The 13,597-nt window shown below is 46.6% G+C and overlaps 1 protein-coding gene and 1 pseudogene across 3 annotated transcripts in view; both read left to right on the forward strand.

Moving 5' to 3' along the window:
* RBL1 (RB transcriptional corepressor like 1) overlaps positions 1 to 13,597 on the forward strand; it is a 170,647-nt gene that overhangs the window by 76,698 nt on the left and 80,352 nt on the right. For all 3 annotated transcript variants that reach the window (XM_088480668.1, XM_088480670.1, XM_088480669.1), the window contains exon 7: positions 9,767 to 9,816. In XM_088480668.1, the coding sequence (XP_088336794.1) occupies positions 9,767 to 9,816 (50 nt within the window). The remainder of the gene's footprint in view (positions 1 to 9,766; positions 9,817 to 13,597) is intronic.
* On the forward strand, positions 5,506 to 5,668 carry LOC148514963 (U2 spliceosomal RNA; annotated as a pseudogene).

Consider the following 13,597-nt stretch of genomic DNA (forward strand, 5'->3'; position numbering starts at 1 on the left):
TAGTGCTCCTGGTGGAGTCACAACTGTAAGATACAGCGACTGGGTACCCAGTGACTGTACTGCACAGATGCAGCCCCAGACTGATTTACGGGAGCTCTGGCAGTGACCAGCTATGGTCTCTTCCTGCCAATCTAGCAAACGGCTGGCAGCATTCTGTCCTGGCAACTAGCTCACGAGATTACTCATCACAAAGATTCTTCAGCTGATTTAAGGTAGAGTGGTTGTTTGGGGGCTATATAAGGTAAGCCTTGCACTAGAAACCAGCAGTAATAAGGGGAATCTGTGCCTAAGTCTGTCCTGGAACACGCAGGTTTTTCTCCATTAGCAAAATCACCTTTGAACTTTTTGAAAGCCTGCCAGAAATCATTGACTCCTGATCCTCCTTGCAATGCCAGATGCTGTGCTTCATTCTTGTTATGAATGTGATGGCTTTTTTGTTTTTACCACTATACTGGCTAGTGTTCACTCTAGGTACGGCGGCAGGCAGGACGCCGGACCTAGAGCAAGGGCACTTCTGTGCACGCTCGAAAAAAAAGGTGTGGCCAATGAAAAGGGGCGTGTCTTTTTGAAGCATCCCCTTTTCGGCACTCTTAGGGGCGTGCCCGGCACTTAAGGACATGTCGGGCAGCCCCCAAACGCCGCGGTCACTGTGAATGGATGTCGGGCGCATGCGCCCGGCATCCATTCACCGGCGGTGACTGCTGTTCTGCCGTTTTCACCACCCACGGAACATTTCGGCCCATGGGTGGGGGACAGAACCCGCAGGCTGTTACTTGGGGCCCTTCAGAGATCTCCATTTCAACCTCGGGCTTCAGTGGATGTCAAATGGCTTACAGCAAAGACTGTTTTTCTTCTGGCCATAGCTTCCACCAGAAGAGTGTTAGACTTGGGGGCACTCTCCTGTCGCTCCCCATTTCTGATTTTCACCAGGACAGGGCAGTGCTTCGGACTCGCCCTGGGATCCTTCCTAAGGTTGTTTCCACATTAATGAGGAAATTGGTGTGCCAGCTTTTCAGTCTCCAGACCTCTCGGCAGGTGAGGCCTCTTTGGATGTGATGCGGGCCCTCAAAATTTGTGTGGACCGTACCAGTTCCCCTCGGAAGTCAGACTCCTTGTTTGTCCTCTACGGATTTCACAAGACAGGATGGCCAGCTAATAAGCTGACATTGGCTAGATGGCTGCTTATGACTATCTCTGAGGCTTACACTCAGGAGGGCCTTCCTGTTCCTTTGTTACCCCTTATTCTACTGTGTCTGTGGATTCCTCGTGGGCAGCTCGCCGTGGTGCCTCGGCTGTTCAGCTTTGTAAGGCTGCCACGTGGTCTTCTGTCGAGACCTTTTTAAGGTTCTATGCATTTGATACCTTTTGCCTCTCAGGATGCTTCCTTTGGGCGGTGGATTCTCCTCTCAGCACAGGAGCGTCCCCACCCTTTAAAGGACTGCTTTGGGACATCCCCAAGGTCTCCCTGTGGAGCCTATGGACTCTGAAGAAGAAAATGAGAGATATAGTAAGAGCTTACCTTTTTGTTATCTATCTTCGAAGTCCATAGGGTCAACAGGGCACCCACCCTGACGCACCCGGCTTCAGATGGGCTTTGCTCCGGTCACCATTTTTTTTCGTCTCCTTCTACGTGAGAATGTGATTCTTGAGTTCCAGGCTTTCTTCTCTTTTATCTTCCTCCGGCCTTTGGCTTACTATGAACTGAGGTGCCTCTGGCTCGGGAGTGGAGTATAGGGGAAAGCCCAGTGCATCCTGGGAGTAAAAATGTAACTGCGTGGTGATTGGAAAGAGATAACAAAGGTAAGTTCTTATCAAATCTCTCATTTTGTCAAAGTGAGGGTCCCTGGGACCCACAAACTTTTTCGTTCAGTGCGATCACGGATTCCCTCTCCATCCTTCCCACAGTTGACAGAACTCACAATGGCCCTTCCATGGGAAGAGGTTAGGACAGGTTTGCTCTTCTAGAGGTCATTCGATCCCCACTGGTAGCTGGTTTGGTTTTCCAGCACATCCTAAGCGGGTATTAATCTGTGGAGCTAGATAAACTGTCATTTTACAGGCTCTGTTTGAAAAATAGCAGGCAGGAGCTGATGGGTAATTTTATCTCCACTCTTTCTCAAGGCTTAGTACATTTCTTCTGTATCTGAAATCCCATAATATTCAATTCAGCTTTCTAATGTTGCTGAGACAGAACCCATCAGAGTTGTCAGTTTGGGTGACTGTTTTGAGGTCAAAAGGTAACTCGTACCTATATCTGGATGACCCTTCTGATGAAAGCAGATTGTGCATCTCTTCTCTCCTGAGCCATTTGCAAATGACAGCAGAAATGGGGTAAGCACGTGGCTTGGTTATAAACTGTCTTAAGCCCAGCCATTACTCCATCTAGAATGGGCATTTTGTTTAGAAGCAGGAAATACCTTTGTTGTATCGATGTGGACAAATTTGTTGGTACCCTTACAGCTCATTGATGGTGCTTAATTCCTCCTGAAAAGTGATGAAATTAAAAGCTATTTCATGTTTGCCTTTGGTATGTCATAGAAACTGTGAAAAGAGAGAAACGATTGCTTGTTCTCCATAGATTTTCAAAAATGGCCTGGACAAATTTTGTTAGTACCCCTTAGAAAACATAATTAATTGGATAATTGTGATAGTTCAAGCTGATTGCTTTATTGAATTCGCATCTCGCGTCTTCAGTCTTCTGATCAGTTATTCAGCCTATTTACATGGATAAAAGTTGTGTCTCTGCTGTTTGGAATTATTGTGTGCACCATACAGGACATGGACCAGAGAAAGCAAAGAATTGTTTGAGGAGATCAGATTGAACATTATACATAAGCATGGGAAAGGCTATAATACCATCTCCAAGCAGCTTGAGGTTTCTGTTACTACAGTTGCAAATAATAAGTTAAAAGTCAATGGAACTGCAGCCAACTCCCTGGATGCGGCTTGTAGGAGGAACATTTAGCCCAGACTAAACAGAATGAAAAATGCCAAAGAGAACTTGGAAGAAGACCCAGGAGTACTCCACTTTTGAAAAAAAAAAAAAAGATGGTGGTAAAATGGATTATGGCTACAATTTGACAGGCATGTATTTTCTAGGGTATCTTGTCCCACACAATTGTTTGTCCCCCAGTACTAATTTAATAGAGAACGCCACAATGAGAACAAAAAAACAATTTTCACAGTTCTGCATTAAAAAGTGATATAATGCAATACTGTATTTATTACATTATACCAGTTATTGACATAAGTTGTTACAGCTGTTAGAAATGTGATATGCAGATAACAAAATTACTAACAAAAAGCTAATAGAGAGTCAAAAGAAGTAATCGCTTTTTCTGTTTCCCTGTGTCCACTGTGGAAACGGCATGTTGGAGAAACTTTCATTGACTCATCTCCTAGGGACTCCGCAGTGTCCCAACATCTATGCCTGTAGCACGTGAGGATTTGGTCCAGAAGTTCCAAATAATGTTCAAATTTCCTAACAATATTTTGTTCATGGTCTTACTGCGATCTCCTACATTTAAAGTCTTTCAGTTTCTAAAGACACCAATTTAGGGCGGACAGTTTCTTTTTGCAGCTGTGTCTGAGTGTTCGGTAACTTCCCAAGGGGTAACTTCCCAAGGTCAGGTAAGCAGTATCTCAACCCAGAGTGGATGAAAGAGAAAAGTGGAATTTTGATTTTACCGTTAAATTCACTTCTCAGAATCCATTTGGGGTGCCTGCTTTCACACCAATTATTTTGTTCATTACAGTTTGGGTAATGGTCTGGTTTTCATGGATTAGTTATGTTCTATAGGCTTTAATGAACTGAGCACTTAATGATGGAGGGATATAGAGGGGAGGAACTAGAATTCAAGTTTGTAGTTTACATTTAATCTGCGCCAACTTTAACACCAATGTTAGCAGCCTCACCCCGCTGAAATGCATTCAGAAAAATTGATTGAAATGCAGAAATCCCCTTTTACGGTTGCTACACCATTTTTGAAACTGGATCCTGCTGATGCTTAACTTTATGTGCTGCTAAGCAGGTACCGGATATCCGTTTTGAAGGCCTTACCTGTTTTTGTTTGTAGACAGCAGAAATGATGGTTCCACTTTGTTGGGTGGTCTAACTAGAACACTCTATGTCAAGGGGAAAAAAAAGGCTAGATGACCAGTGAGTACACAGAATGTTTAAAGAGTATGGCTTCTATTTTTCTTTCATCCACTAGGGGACACTGGAGTTCCTTACGCTGGGGTATAGAGGTGTGGATAACTGGAGCTGGCACTTTAACTAATTTAGAAGTGTGAAGCTCCTCCCCCTCTATTCCCCACCAGCCCTCGGTTTAGAAAATGTGCCTACGGAGCTGGTCACAATTTGCTGTGCTCCAGCAATACATTTATTTTATTTTATTATTTTAATAGCATCTTTTACACTTTATTGGTACCCTTCGCCACTTCTTGAAAGGTGGGGTCCGGGTACCTGGCGCCCTGTTATACAGGAAGGAGTGCACAGTGCTTATTAATAAAGCAACTGACAGCTCCTTATCGCCACACAGCACTTCTGCAAGCACTGAGGACAAGACAGTGTGAGAAGCAGGAGTGCTGTTATCAGAGAGGCCATCCAAGGGACGCAGCGAGTACATCAGCTGCACATCCCCCGGCTCCTGTCCCCGCTGCTGACGCTGGCTTCAGAGCATAGCACTATAGCGCTGCTCCACATTACATACTCCACTAAGAGTATCCTCCTCCCCGCTGACACCCGCGGCATAGCGCTCCTACTCAGTGGGACTTCACGGGGGGAGGTGAAAGCTACAGCGCGACTGCTATTTTCAGAGCCCTTAGGGCATGAAGAAGTGGGCGGAGCCTAACAGCACGGGCTCTCTGTCTCCATTCAGAGCAGCAGCGGCTGTTAGAACAGCGTGGCTGCCGTTTCACATGCGTCTGACTGCATCTCTCCCTTTTAGCAAGAGTGTAGCAGCACTACTACAGAAGGGCTGGTTCTCCTGATTGCATCCCTGGGAGCCTGTGAGCACAGGGGAGTGTACAGCAGGGAATCAATTCTGTGGGAAGGGAGTTGTGTGATCTCCTCCTCTGTTTCCCAAACTAGCCTTCTGTCTTCTGTATCTGTCCCTCTGTATGGGTGACTATGGTTGAATGCCAAACTCTTTGCAAAAGATGTTTGTTCAAACTGTAAACTATACAAGCATGTTATATGATGCTTGTTTAGTAATCTATCCACCTATCTGCTCCTCCATGGGCCGCTGAAATGGTACGAGTGATGGCTGACTTAACGTCACAGTTGGCTGAGGCTCGCACCTTCCAGGGTGTCAGGGTTAACCAAGTCTCTCGACATCCTGGTACAGGTTATAGGTGCCGCTGTTTCTTCTCCCTCCACTTCCTACCAATAACGCCCCCTAACGACTGTTCTCCAGTCAGAGAGGGTCTGACAAGGAAATCCTCACAACAGAGGATACTAAGGAACGTGATTGGAGGAAGTTTGTATAATGATGGTACTCCTCGATTTTTCTCTGCCTTTTGGCTAAGATCAAGTGGAAAAGGCTGCAATAAACAGGCAAACAGATCAAGTGTCCCATTTAGTATCTGTTCTTATCAGTTTAATATCTGATACGCCCCCTATCTGTGGGCCATATATAGAGTCTGCCTCTACTGGGGTGGAATTCTTAATTCTGGCGGTCAGGCAGGTATTTAATCTACCTGTGGATCTAGTTCCTGCATCCCAGGAGTGTGTATTATTTGAGTACGTTTCTCCCTGTGTCAGGGTCAGAACAGCAGTACTCAGTTAGCCTGGAACAATTACAATGTAATTGGACGCTACCTATCTTCTCAGTGACCAACAAAAAGTTCATCTGTTTTTCAGTTTTCGCGGCCCTAGGGACACTCCACCCTAAACACGCCTGATCTCGTCTGATCTCTGAGGGTCAGGCCTGGTTAATGGGAGGCTGCCTGGGAATACCAGGAGCTGTAGGCTAAAATAGTCTGGAATCAACCATATAAGAGGTTCCAAATTCCTCGTCTGTTCCTGTTCAGCTATCCATTTCCGTCATCCATAATAGAAGAGGGGGAAACATCTCCCCCTGTTGACGCGTCTGCTCACTGTCCCTTTAAGAAAACTACACTCCCAGTACGGGCTGCCTCATTGTTGAGGGACCCTTCTGATTGCAAGTTGGAGTCAACGCTGCGCTCTATTTATACTGCAGCGGGAGTTTAACTTAGAACTACGCTAGTTACCGCCTGGGTTAACAAGGCTATGATTTGCTGGGCTGACCAGTTGATTGCGTTGATCAGGTACTTAAAGGGCACAGTTACGTTCTTGTAGTTTACCTGGGAGAAGCTTCTAAGGAGCTCTCATATCTGTTTATGCTATTTCGAACTGCTGAGCCCTCTGGTTCTGCGCTTGGTAACCGGATGCAGAATCCAAGCGTGCGGTGAAGGGTTTACCATTCACTGGTGACATGCTTTTTGGCCCGGAATTGGGCAGATGGATATCCCAGGCCATGGGGGGGGGGGTGTTGGTGGTGTGTAAGTCTTCCTTCCTCCCTTCGACTGCTTCGGCTCCCAGAGGATCTTACATGGGACCTTCGTTTCTTTCCTTTCATGTGCCACATTCCTTTCGTGGTAGAGCCAGAGGTGCTCCCACGCAAGCAAGAGGCGACGGAGGTAGAGGTCGTCCACACAATGGTGCAGTTCGACAGGAACCTAAACCAGCTGATAAACAGGTGGCATGACGGTCTTACGCCCCATCTGGGATCTCCTGCGGTGGGTGCCCGTTTTGCAGAAATTTCAACAAGTTTGGAACTAGACCTTTTCAGATCAGTGGATTCACAGACTGATTTTCCTACGGTAACGAATAGACTTCGAAGTCCCCACTGATCTCGGTACTGCCCTACACGTCTGCCAATACCTGCAGACAGGGCCAGGATTCTACGGGAGGCTATCCAGTCTCTACTCCGATCCTCGGTGCTAGTTCCGGTTCCAGAAAACCAACGAGGTATGGGGTTTGTACTCAAACCTGTTTGTAGTACCAAATCCGGATGGATCAGTTTAGGACCGCTAGGCCTTTAAAACCTGTATCTTAAGATATATATCGTTTCAACATGGTGTCCCTGCAGTCCATCATTGTCTGGTTGAAACCAGGGGAGTTTCTATTATTCCTGGATATCAAGGACTATCTCCATGTTCACATCAAACCTTCCCGCGTTTTGCCGTATTGCAGGATCACTACCAGTTTCGGGCGTTGCCGTTCGGGTTATCCTCGGCTCCCCGCATTTTCACCAATCTCATGTCAGTCATGATTGCTCTCCTTCGGTCATCGGGAGTAAACATAATCCCCTATTTGGACGACTTGTTCCTCAAGGCTCCATCGGTATCCCTTCTAACAAACCATGCCTTACTGATATATCACACTCTAATCCAACACGGTTGGATAATCAACTTCAAGAAGGGAGCAGTAAAGAAGGTGTCCCTAATTCTTTGTCTGCGTCTTTTAGGGAAGATGGTAGCTGCCTTCAAGGCACTACAGTTCGGACGGATCCATTCCAGAGGTCACAAGGGTCAGGGTCTCATCTGCTTCTACAGCGACAGATCCATCTGAGCCAGGTTACCAGAGTGGCCCTCCACTGGTGGACACAATACAACAGTCTTTTAGCGGGCCGAAAATTCGGCATGGTTCTGGATCATCGTAACAACGCATGCCAGCCTTCGAGGATGGGGAGCAGTAGTCCTCGATTTTCACTTTCAGGGTCGATGGTTCCCTCTGGATCAGAAGTGGCCCATAAATGTGTTGGAACTCAGAACGATCTACTATGCTCTGATAGAAGCAACAGAGTTGCAAAGGACACGCCCGGTAAGAGTTCAGTCCGACAGTGCTACGGCCGTTGCTTACATCAACCGCCAGGGCGTGACTGGTAGTCGCATGGCCATGCGAGTAGTATCTCAGATTCTCCGGTGGGCCGAGAAGAAGTCAGTAATCCTGTCGGTGGTATTCATCCAGGGTGTGGACCACTAGGAAGCAGATTACCTAAATCGCCAGGATATACATCCCGGGGAATGGTAGATTCATCCAAACGTGTTCAACGCGCTGATACGTCGATGGTATTTTCAGGTGGACCTCATGGAGTCATGAATGAATCTTCAACTCCCACTATAAGTGTCAAGAACTCGCGATCCACAGGTGGAGGCAGTAGATGCTCTGACAGTTTCATGGATCTACAACTTTGTTTACCTTTTTCCTCCGATTCCACTTCTTCCTTCTAAAAAGGATAAGACACGAGTCAACCTCTGTCTTTCTCGTGGCACCGAACTGGCCTCGGAGTAGTTGGTTCTCGGACCTTCGGTCCCTATTGGTAGACGACCCGTCGCCCCTTCATCTGCGCACGGATCTTTTACAGCAGGGTCCTTTTCGTCCACTCCAATTTAGCGCAACTGCGTTTAACAGGGTGGCTCCTGAAACCAATATCTTTTAATGCAGAAGCATCCCAGACTCTGATTCCCACCATGCTACTCGCCAGGAAGCCAGTTTCGGTGCGCTTTATCACATCTGGCGTTCTTATATCGAATGGTGTTCCAGTCGGGTCTTCCGTCCAGTTCGACAGGAACGTTTCTGTTTTTTTCTTCAGATGGGACTGGATTCTGGTCTTCACCTTTGATCTTTCAAGATGCAGGTTCTGCCCTTTCTATTTTCTTTCAACGAAAATTGACCCTCATTCCTGAGGGCAGACGTTACTTTAGGGGGTCTTGCTTGTGTAGCCTCCGATAGCTACCTGGTACTTACCTTTAATTAAGTATTTGTCTTGGAAGAGTGTCCTCCTCCTGGCTCTAGCTTTGGCTCGTAGAGTTTAGTTTTGGGTGCTCTGTCCCATAAGCCACCTTAGATTGTGTTCCCAGGGTTGGGTCGGCTTTTCATATCAATCAGCCTATTGAGTACCGTCTTTGGTGGAGGACTCCGATAATTCTTCTACTTTAAATGTAGTTAGAGCTCTCTGCATCTATATGCCAGGACAGCGTCCCTCCGCAAGTCGGAGTCGTTTTTTTGTCCTCTATGATGCTGTTCGGAGAGGTTGACCAGCGTCTAAGCAGACGTTGGCACGTTGGATTAGGCTGATTATTCTTCAGGCTTAGATTAGTGCTGACTGTCGGCCTCCTACGTCCATTCGACTCATTCCACATGTTCTGTGGGTGCATCATGGGCGGGCCGTCAGGGGCACCTCCACTTGGTCTTCAGTTCACACGTGGGTCAAATGTTAGTTTTAATACGTTTGATGCTTCGGCATCAAGTTTTGGCTGTCTGGTTCTGCAGGTCCCACAGAGCGCTCCCACCCGAGGGGAAAACTTTGGAACGTCCCCAGCGTAATCAACTCCAGTGTCCCCTAGTGGATGAAAGAGAAAATGGGATTTTGGTACCTACCGGTAAATCCTTTTCTCTGATTCCACAGGGGACACTGGACGCCCACCTCTGCGCTCTTAGCCTGCCTGTTCGGTTTGTTCCGTATGTTGTATGCTTTGATTATTGTGTGTTCTTCTCTCCTCTCCTTTTTTATCTCCTCTCGGTCTTCATTTTCTAAACTGAGGGCTGGTGGGGAATAGAGGGGGAGGAGCTTCACACTTCTAAATTATTTAAAGTGCCAGCTCCAGTTATCCACACTTCTATACCCCAGCGTAAGCAACTCCAGTGTCCCCTGTGGAATCAGAGAAAAGGATTTACCGGTAGGTACCAAAATCCCATTTTTTAGACTGCATTAATGTTTTCATAAATGTTTTTCAGATTATTAGAGGAGACTGCTTATTGGATATCTCAAGTTTCACAGACAACAAGTAAGCATGAGTTGTGTCTTTCATGACAGACTTATATTATAGGGAGACTAATATAAGAATTTCTGTTTTATAACCCCTTGTTTGTGAAGAGTGGATGGGACTTGCAGTTCAAGGCGACAAATGGCAAGTGCCACAACCGGGGTTACAAGAAAATAAACAGATAATGGCCCCCTGATCTTTTAACCTGTGTAAACTATTGTATATTTCAGGCTTGGGTTATGCAGGGCATACACTGCCAGATAAAATGCCTGTCAGACCAACAGACCTTTTATCTGGCAGCCTGACACCCTGCAAATATCACAGACATACACTGTGCGATATCTCAGTGTATTGGCCCCGATATCTGTGCTCCACCCCTGGGCAGGAGACATTTCTCAATTCCTTTCCTGTGAAGGAGCAAAGGAAGTGTCTGTCGGCTGCGGCTGGACATACTGTCCGGTGCGGCCAACTTAAAAAATATTGCTTTGTGTACATGCTGGACGATCCGGCATGACCGACTGATATTTTAGCATCAGTCGGCTGCACACACAGTACAAGTATCGGGGTGATCAGCCGATATCTGGCGGATCAGCCTGATAATTGTATAGTGTATTCCCAACATTAGAAAGGTAATTTATCCCCTATTTGATGTTGCAAGTTGTCTAGTTTACTAAAAGCCCTTGCACTATCATTTTTTTGTCTAGTAAGTAAATGAAGGGGGGAAAAAAAGCCTTCTCCTTTTTGCTACTTTCCAGAAACTACTGTACATTTTATTCTTGTGCTATAAAAGGAACCAAGATGTATTTTATGAAAATACAAAGTCATAAACTTCTGTGGGTCCTTCAAAGGAATATTCCTAATGTTGAAGTTGAAATGTGCATGATGTGCAGATACTTGCATTGGTAGTCAGATGTCACGTAGATGTTGCGTTGCAATATCTTTAGCTCTAGTTCTCAAATTACCCTGAATATTGCCAAATTACACACAATCTATATATTAAGCGAAAAAGCGTGTCTGTCTGTCTTTTTGTCCTTTATGCACGGCCAGAGTTTTGGACCTAGCTCCACCAAATTTGGCAGGGTGGTGTAGTTTGACCAGGATTAAGTTTTTGGCTAGGTTTGAACTTCTTCAGGGCCACACAGTGTCACACAATTGCTAAAAATGGGGACACTTAAATTACACAGGTTCTGGGACTGGCTCCAGTGGAAATTGGCAAGTTCATATTAATTCCAGAGCCTGTGTGTGCATGCAAGGGCTTAACTATAACTTTGTGGGCCGCATAGGAAGAATTTAAAAGCCTTTCCCCCTCAAGGGTAAAAAAACAAACATACATTTGCCCCCACACAGAGCCCATTCATGTTATGCCACACAGTAGTACCACTTATACACATTATGCCATGCAGTAGTATTGCCCCGTTTACATAATGTCACACAGTAAGGCCCCTTACACATGAAACCACACAATAATGCCTTTTACATATTATGCCACACAGTAGTAGTGTCCCATATGTAATCCAAACCAAGTAGCTAGAGAGCTTGTTTGAGAAAATACGCACAATATAGAATAATTTTTTTTGTAATCCCGCCAATATAAACATACATTTGTAAATATATAAATAGCCTGCTCAGAGCGCAACAAATCAATCAAGTCAGAAGTTCATGATCACTATTAGTCACACAATGGTTGAATGATTAGGCATATGAGCATGTGATCCGGGAATTCCATGGAGTCCTTCTCCTATGCAATAATTTGCGCAAACAATTGTCCTTAATATTGCAATGAATCTCCTGGGAAAGTTACTCACTGTTCTTCTATCAATCCCTGTATGGGCATACCGCAGCGGTATATTTTAGTTCTTTTGTACACACAGACAAGTGCCCCGGCTCTCGCCGCATATGCACGTTTGCACAGCACGTTGTTGGTGGATTTTATCCATGACTGGGGAGAATAGCACATCTGTAGACCCCGGGGACTGATAATTTATAAAGACGGATACTCCCCTCCTTATATGTGCAATGCGAAGGACATCCTAAAGCAGCAGTTCTCAAACTGTGTGTCGTGACCCAGCTTGGGGTCGCGACTCACATGGGGTGAGGTTGATGACCCCTCTGAGGAGAGTGAAGCCAGTTGAACTGTCTGTTATTTCAGACTCCTCGGATCACTGGCTGAGAGATCCGAGGAGTCATCAGGCAGCCCCGTCCCACCCCAGTGCTCAGCTTCTCTTGTCCTCCTGCCCAGCAGCAAAAACTGACACACAGGCAGCAAGCATCAGCAGCAGACTCAGAGGAGCCAGCTGCCACACTCTCTCTGCAGTCTGTGCAGATGTTGTTAAGTAAGTGCAGCCTGGGGGACCACTGCTGCCAGGGTTAGGAGGACACAGAATGTGTGTTGATTGCTGTTTAGGGAGAAGAAACTTCCCCAGGAGGAGGAATGAGGGGAGTGTTGAGCACAGACCATATGGGGGAACAGGGGAGCACACAGTGTGGGAACTGGAGGGGGGGACAGAAAAAAACAAATTTATTAAAAACCCACTGCCTCCCCCTTGAAACGCACTGCACCCTCTGTCTTTCTCATCTACTACCTCCCCCTGTCACCCACTGGTTCTCCCTGTTACCCACTGTGTCCTATGTCACCCTTAGCCTCCCACTACCTCCCCAGTCACTCACTGTCTTCCCTGCCACCCTTTGCTGCTCCTTGCCACCCACTGCCTCCCCCTGTCACCCACTGCTTCTCCCTATTACTCACTGCCTCCTTTGTCACCTATTGCCTCCCCAGTCACTCTCTGCCTTTCCATGCCATGATCTGCCTCCCCCCTATCACCCTGTCTCTACCTGTCATCCAGTCACCCCTTGCCACCCTCTGTCTCTTCCTGTCACCCTCTGCCTCTACATTTGAGCCACTCGCTCTCCCTGTTACCCACTGCCTCCTATGTCACCCTTTGCCTCCCCAGTCACCCACTGTCTTTCCTGACACCCTATGCTTCTCCCTGCCACCCACTGCCTCTGCCTCTGTCACCCGACACCCTCTGCCTACCCCCTGTCACCCACTGCTTCTCCCTATTACCCACTGCCTCCTATGTCACCTATTGCCTTCCCAGTCACCCTCTGCCTTTTCATGCCACCCTCTGCCACCATCACCCACTGTTTCTCTCTGTCACCCACAGCTTCTTCCTGTTATCCACTGCCTCCTACGTCACCCTTTGTCTCCCCAGTCACACTCTGCCTCACCTTGCAGGGACAGGGACTTTGAAAGGAGCTCGTCCCTGCAATGTCTAAATGAAATGATCGCATTAGCGCAGTGGCGTAAGTTCATACCAGATGCCAGTAGGCGAGTTATTATTTTTGTGCCCCCCTAAAACAAAATGGAAAATAAATGTGGTGCATATCTATCTATCACTTATGCACAAAAACACTAATATAGAATAGCCTTAAGTGGGGTGACTATATTGTGGGCAATAGAGGAGGCGCCTCCATTATCTCCCATAGTTCTGCCCCTGCATTAGCAGATACCTCACTTCAGTTTCCATAGTCTACTGCGTCTCCATAGTGCTACTGTGCATGAGCGGTCTGCTGACCACGCATGTGTTGCAGTCATTCTGCAGTAACTTGCTGGGGTCCTGTAATAATTGTTATTGTTAGACGGGGTCCCAGAGCAAAAAAGTTTGAGAACCCCTGTCCTGAAGTGTTCTGGTGCGCTATGCACATACAGGGATTGACACCAGGATAGTGAGTAACTTTTGTTCCCAGAGATTAATTGCAATATTAAGGACAATTGTTTCTGCAGATTATTGCATAGGAGAAG

Source organism: Taudactylus pleione, unplaced genomic scaffold (assembly GCF_031769625.1).
Source record: "Taudactylus pleione unplaced genomic scaffold, aTauple2 ptg000256l, whole genome shotgun sequence".
Classification (NCBI taxonomy): domain Eukaryota; kingdom Metazoa; phylum Chordata; class Amphibia; order Anura; family Myobatrachidae; genus Taudactylus; species Taudactylus pleione.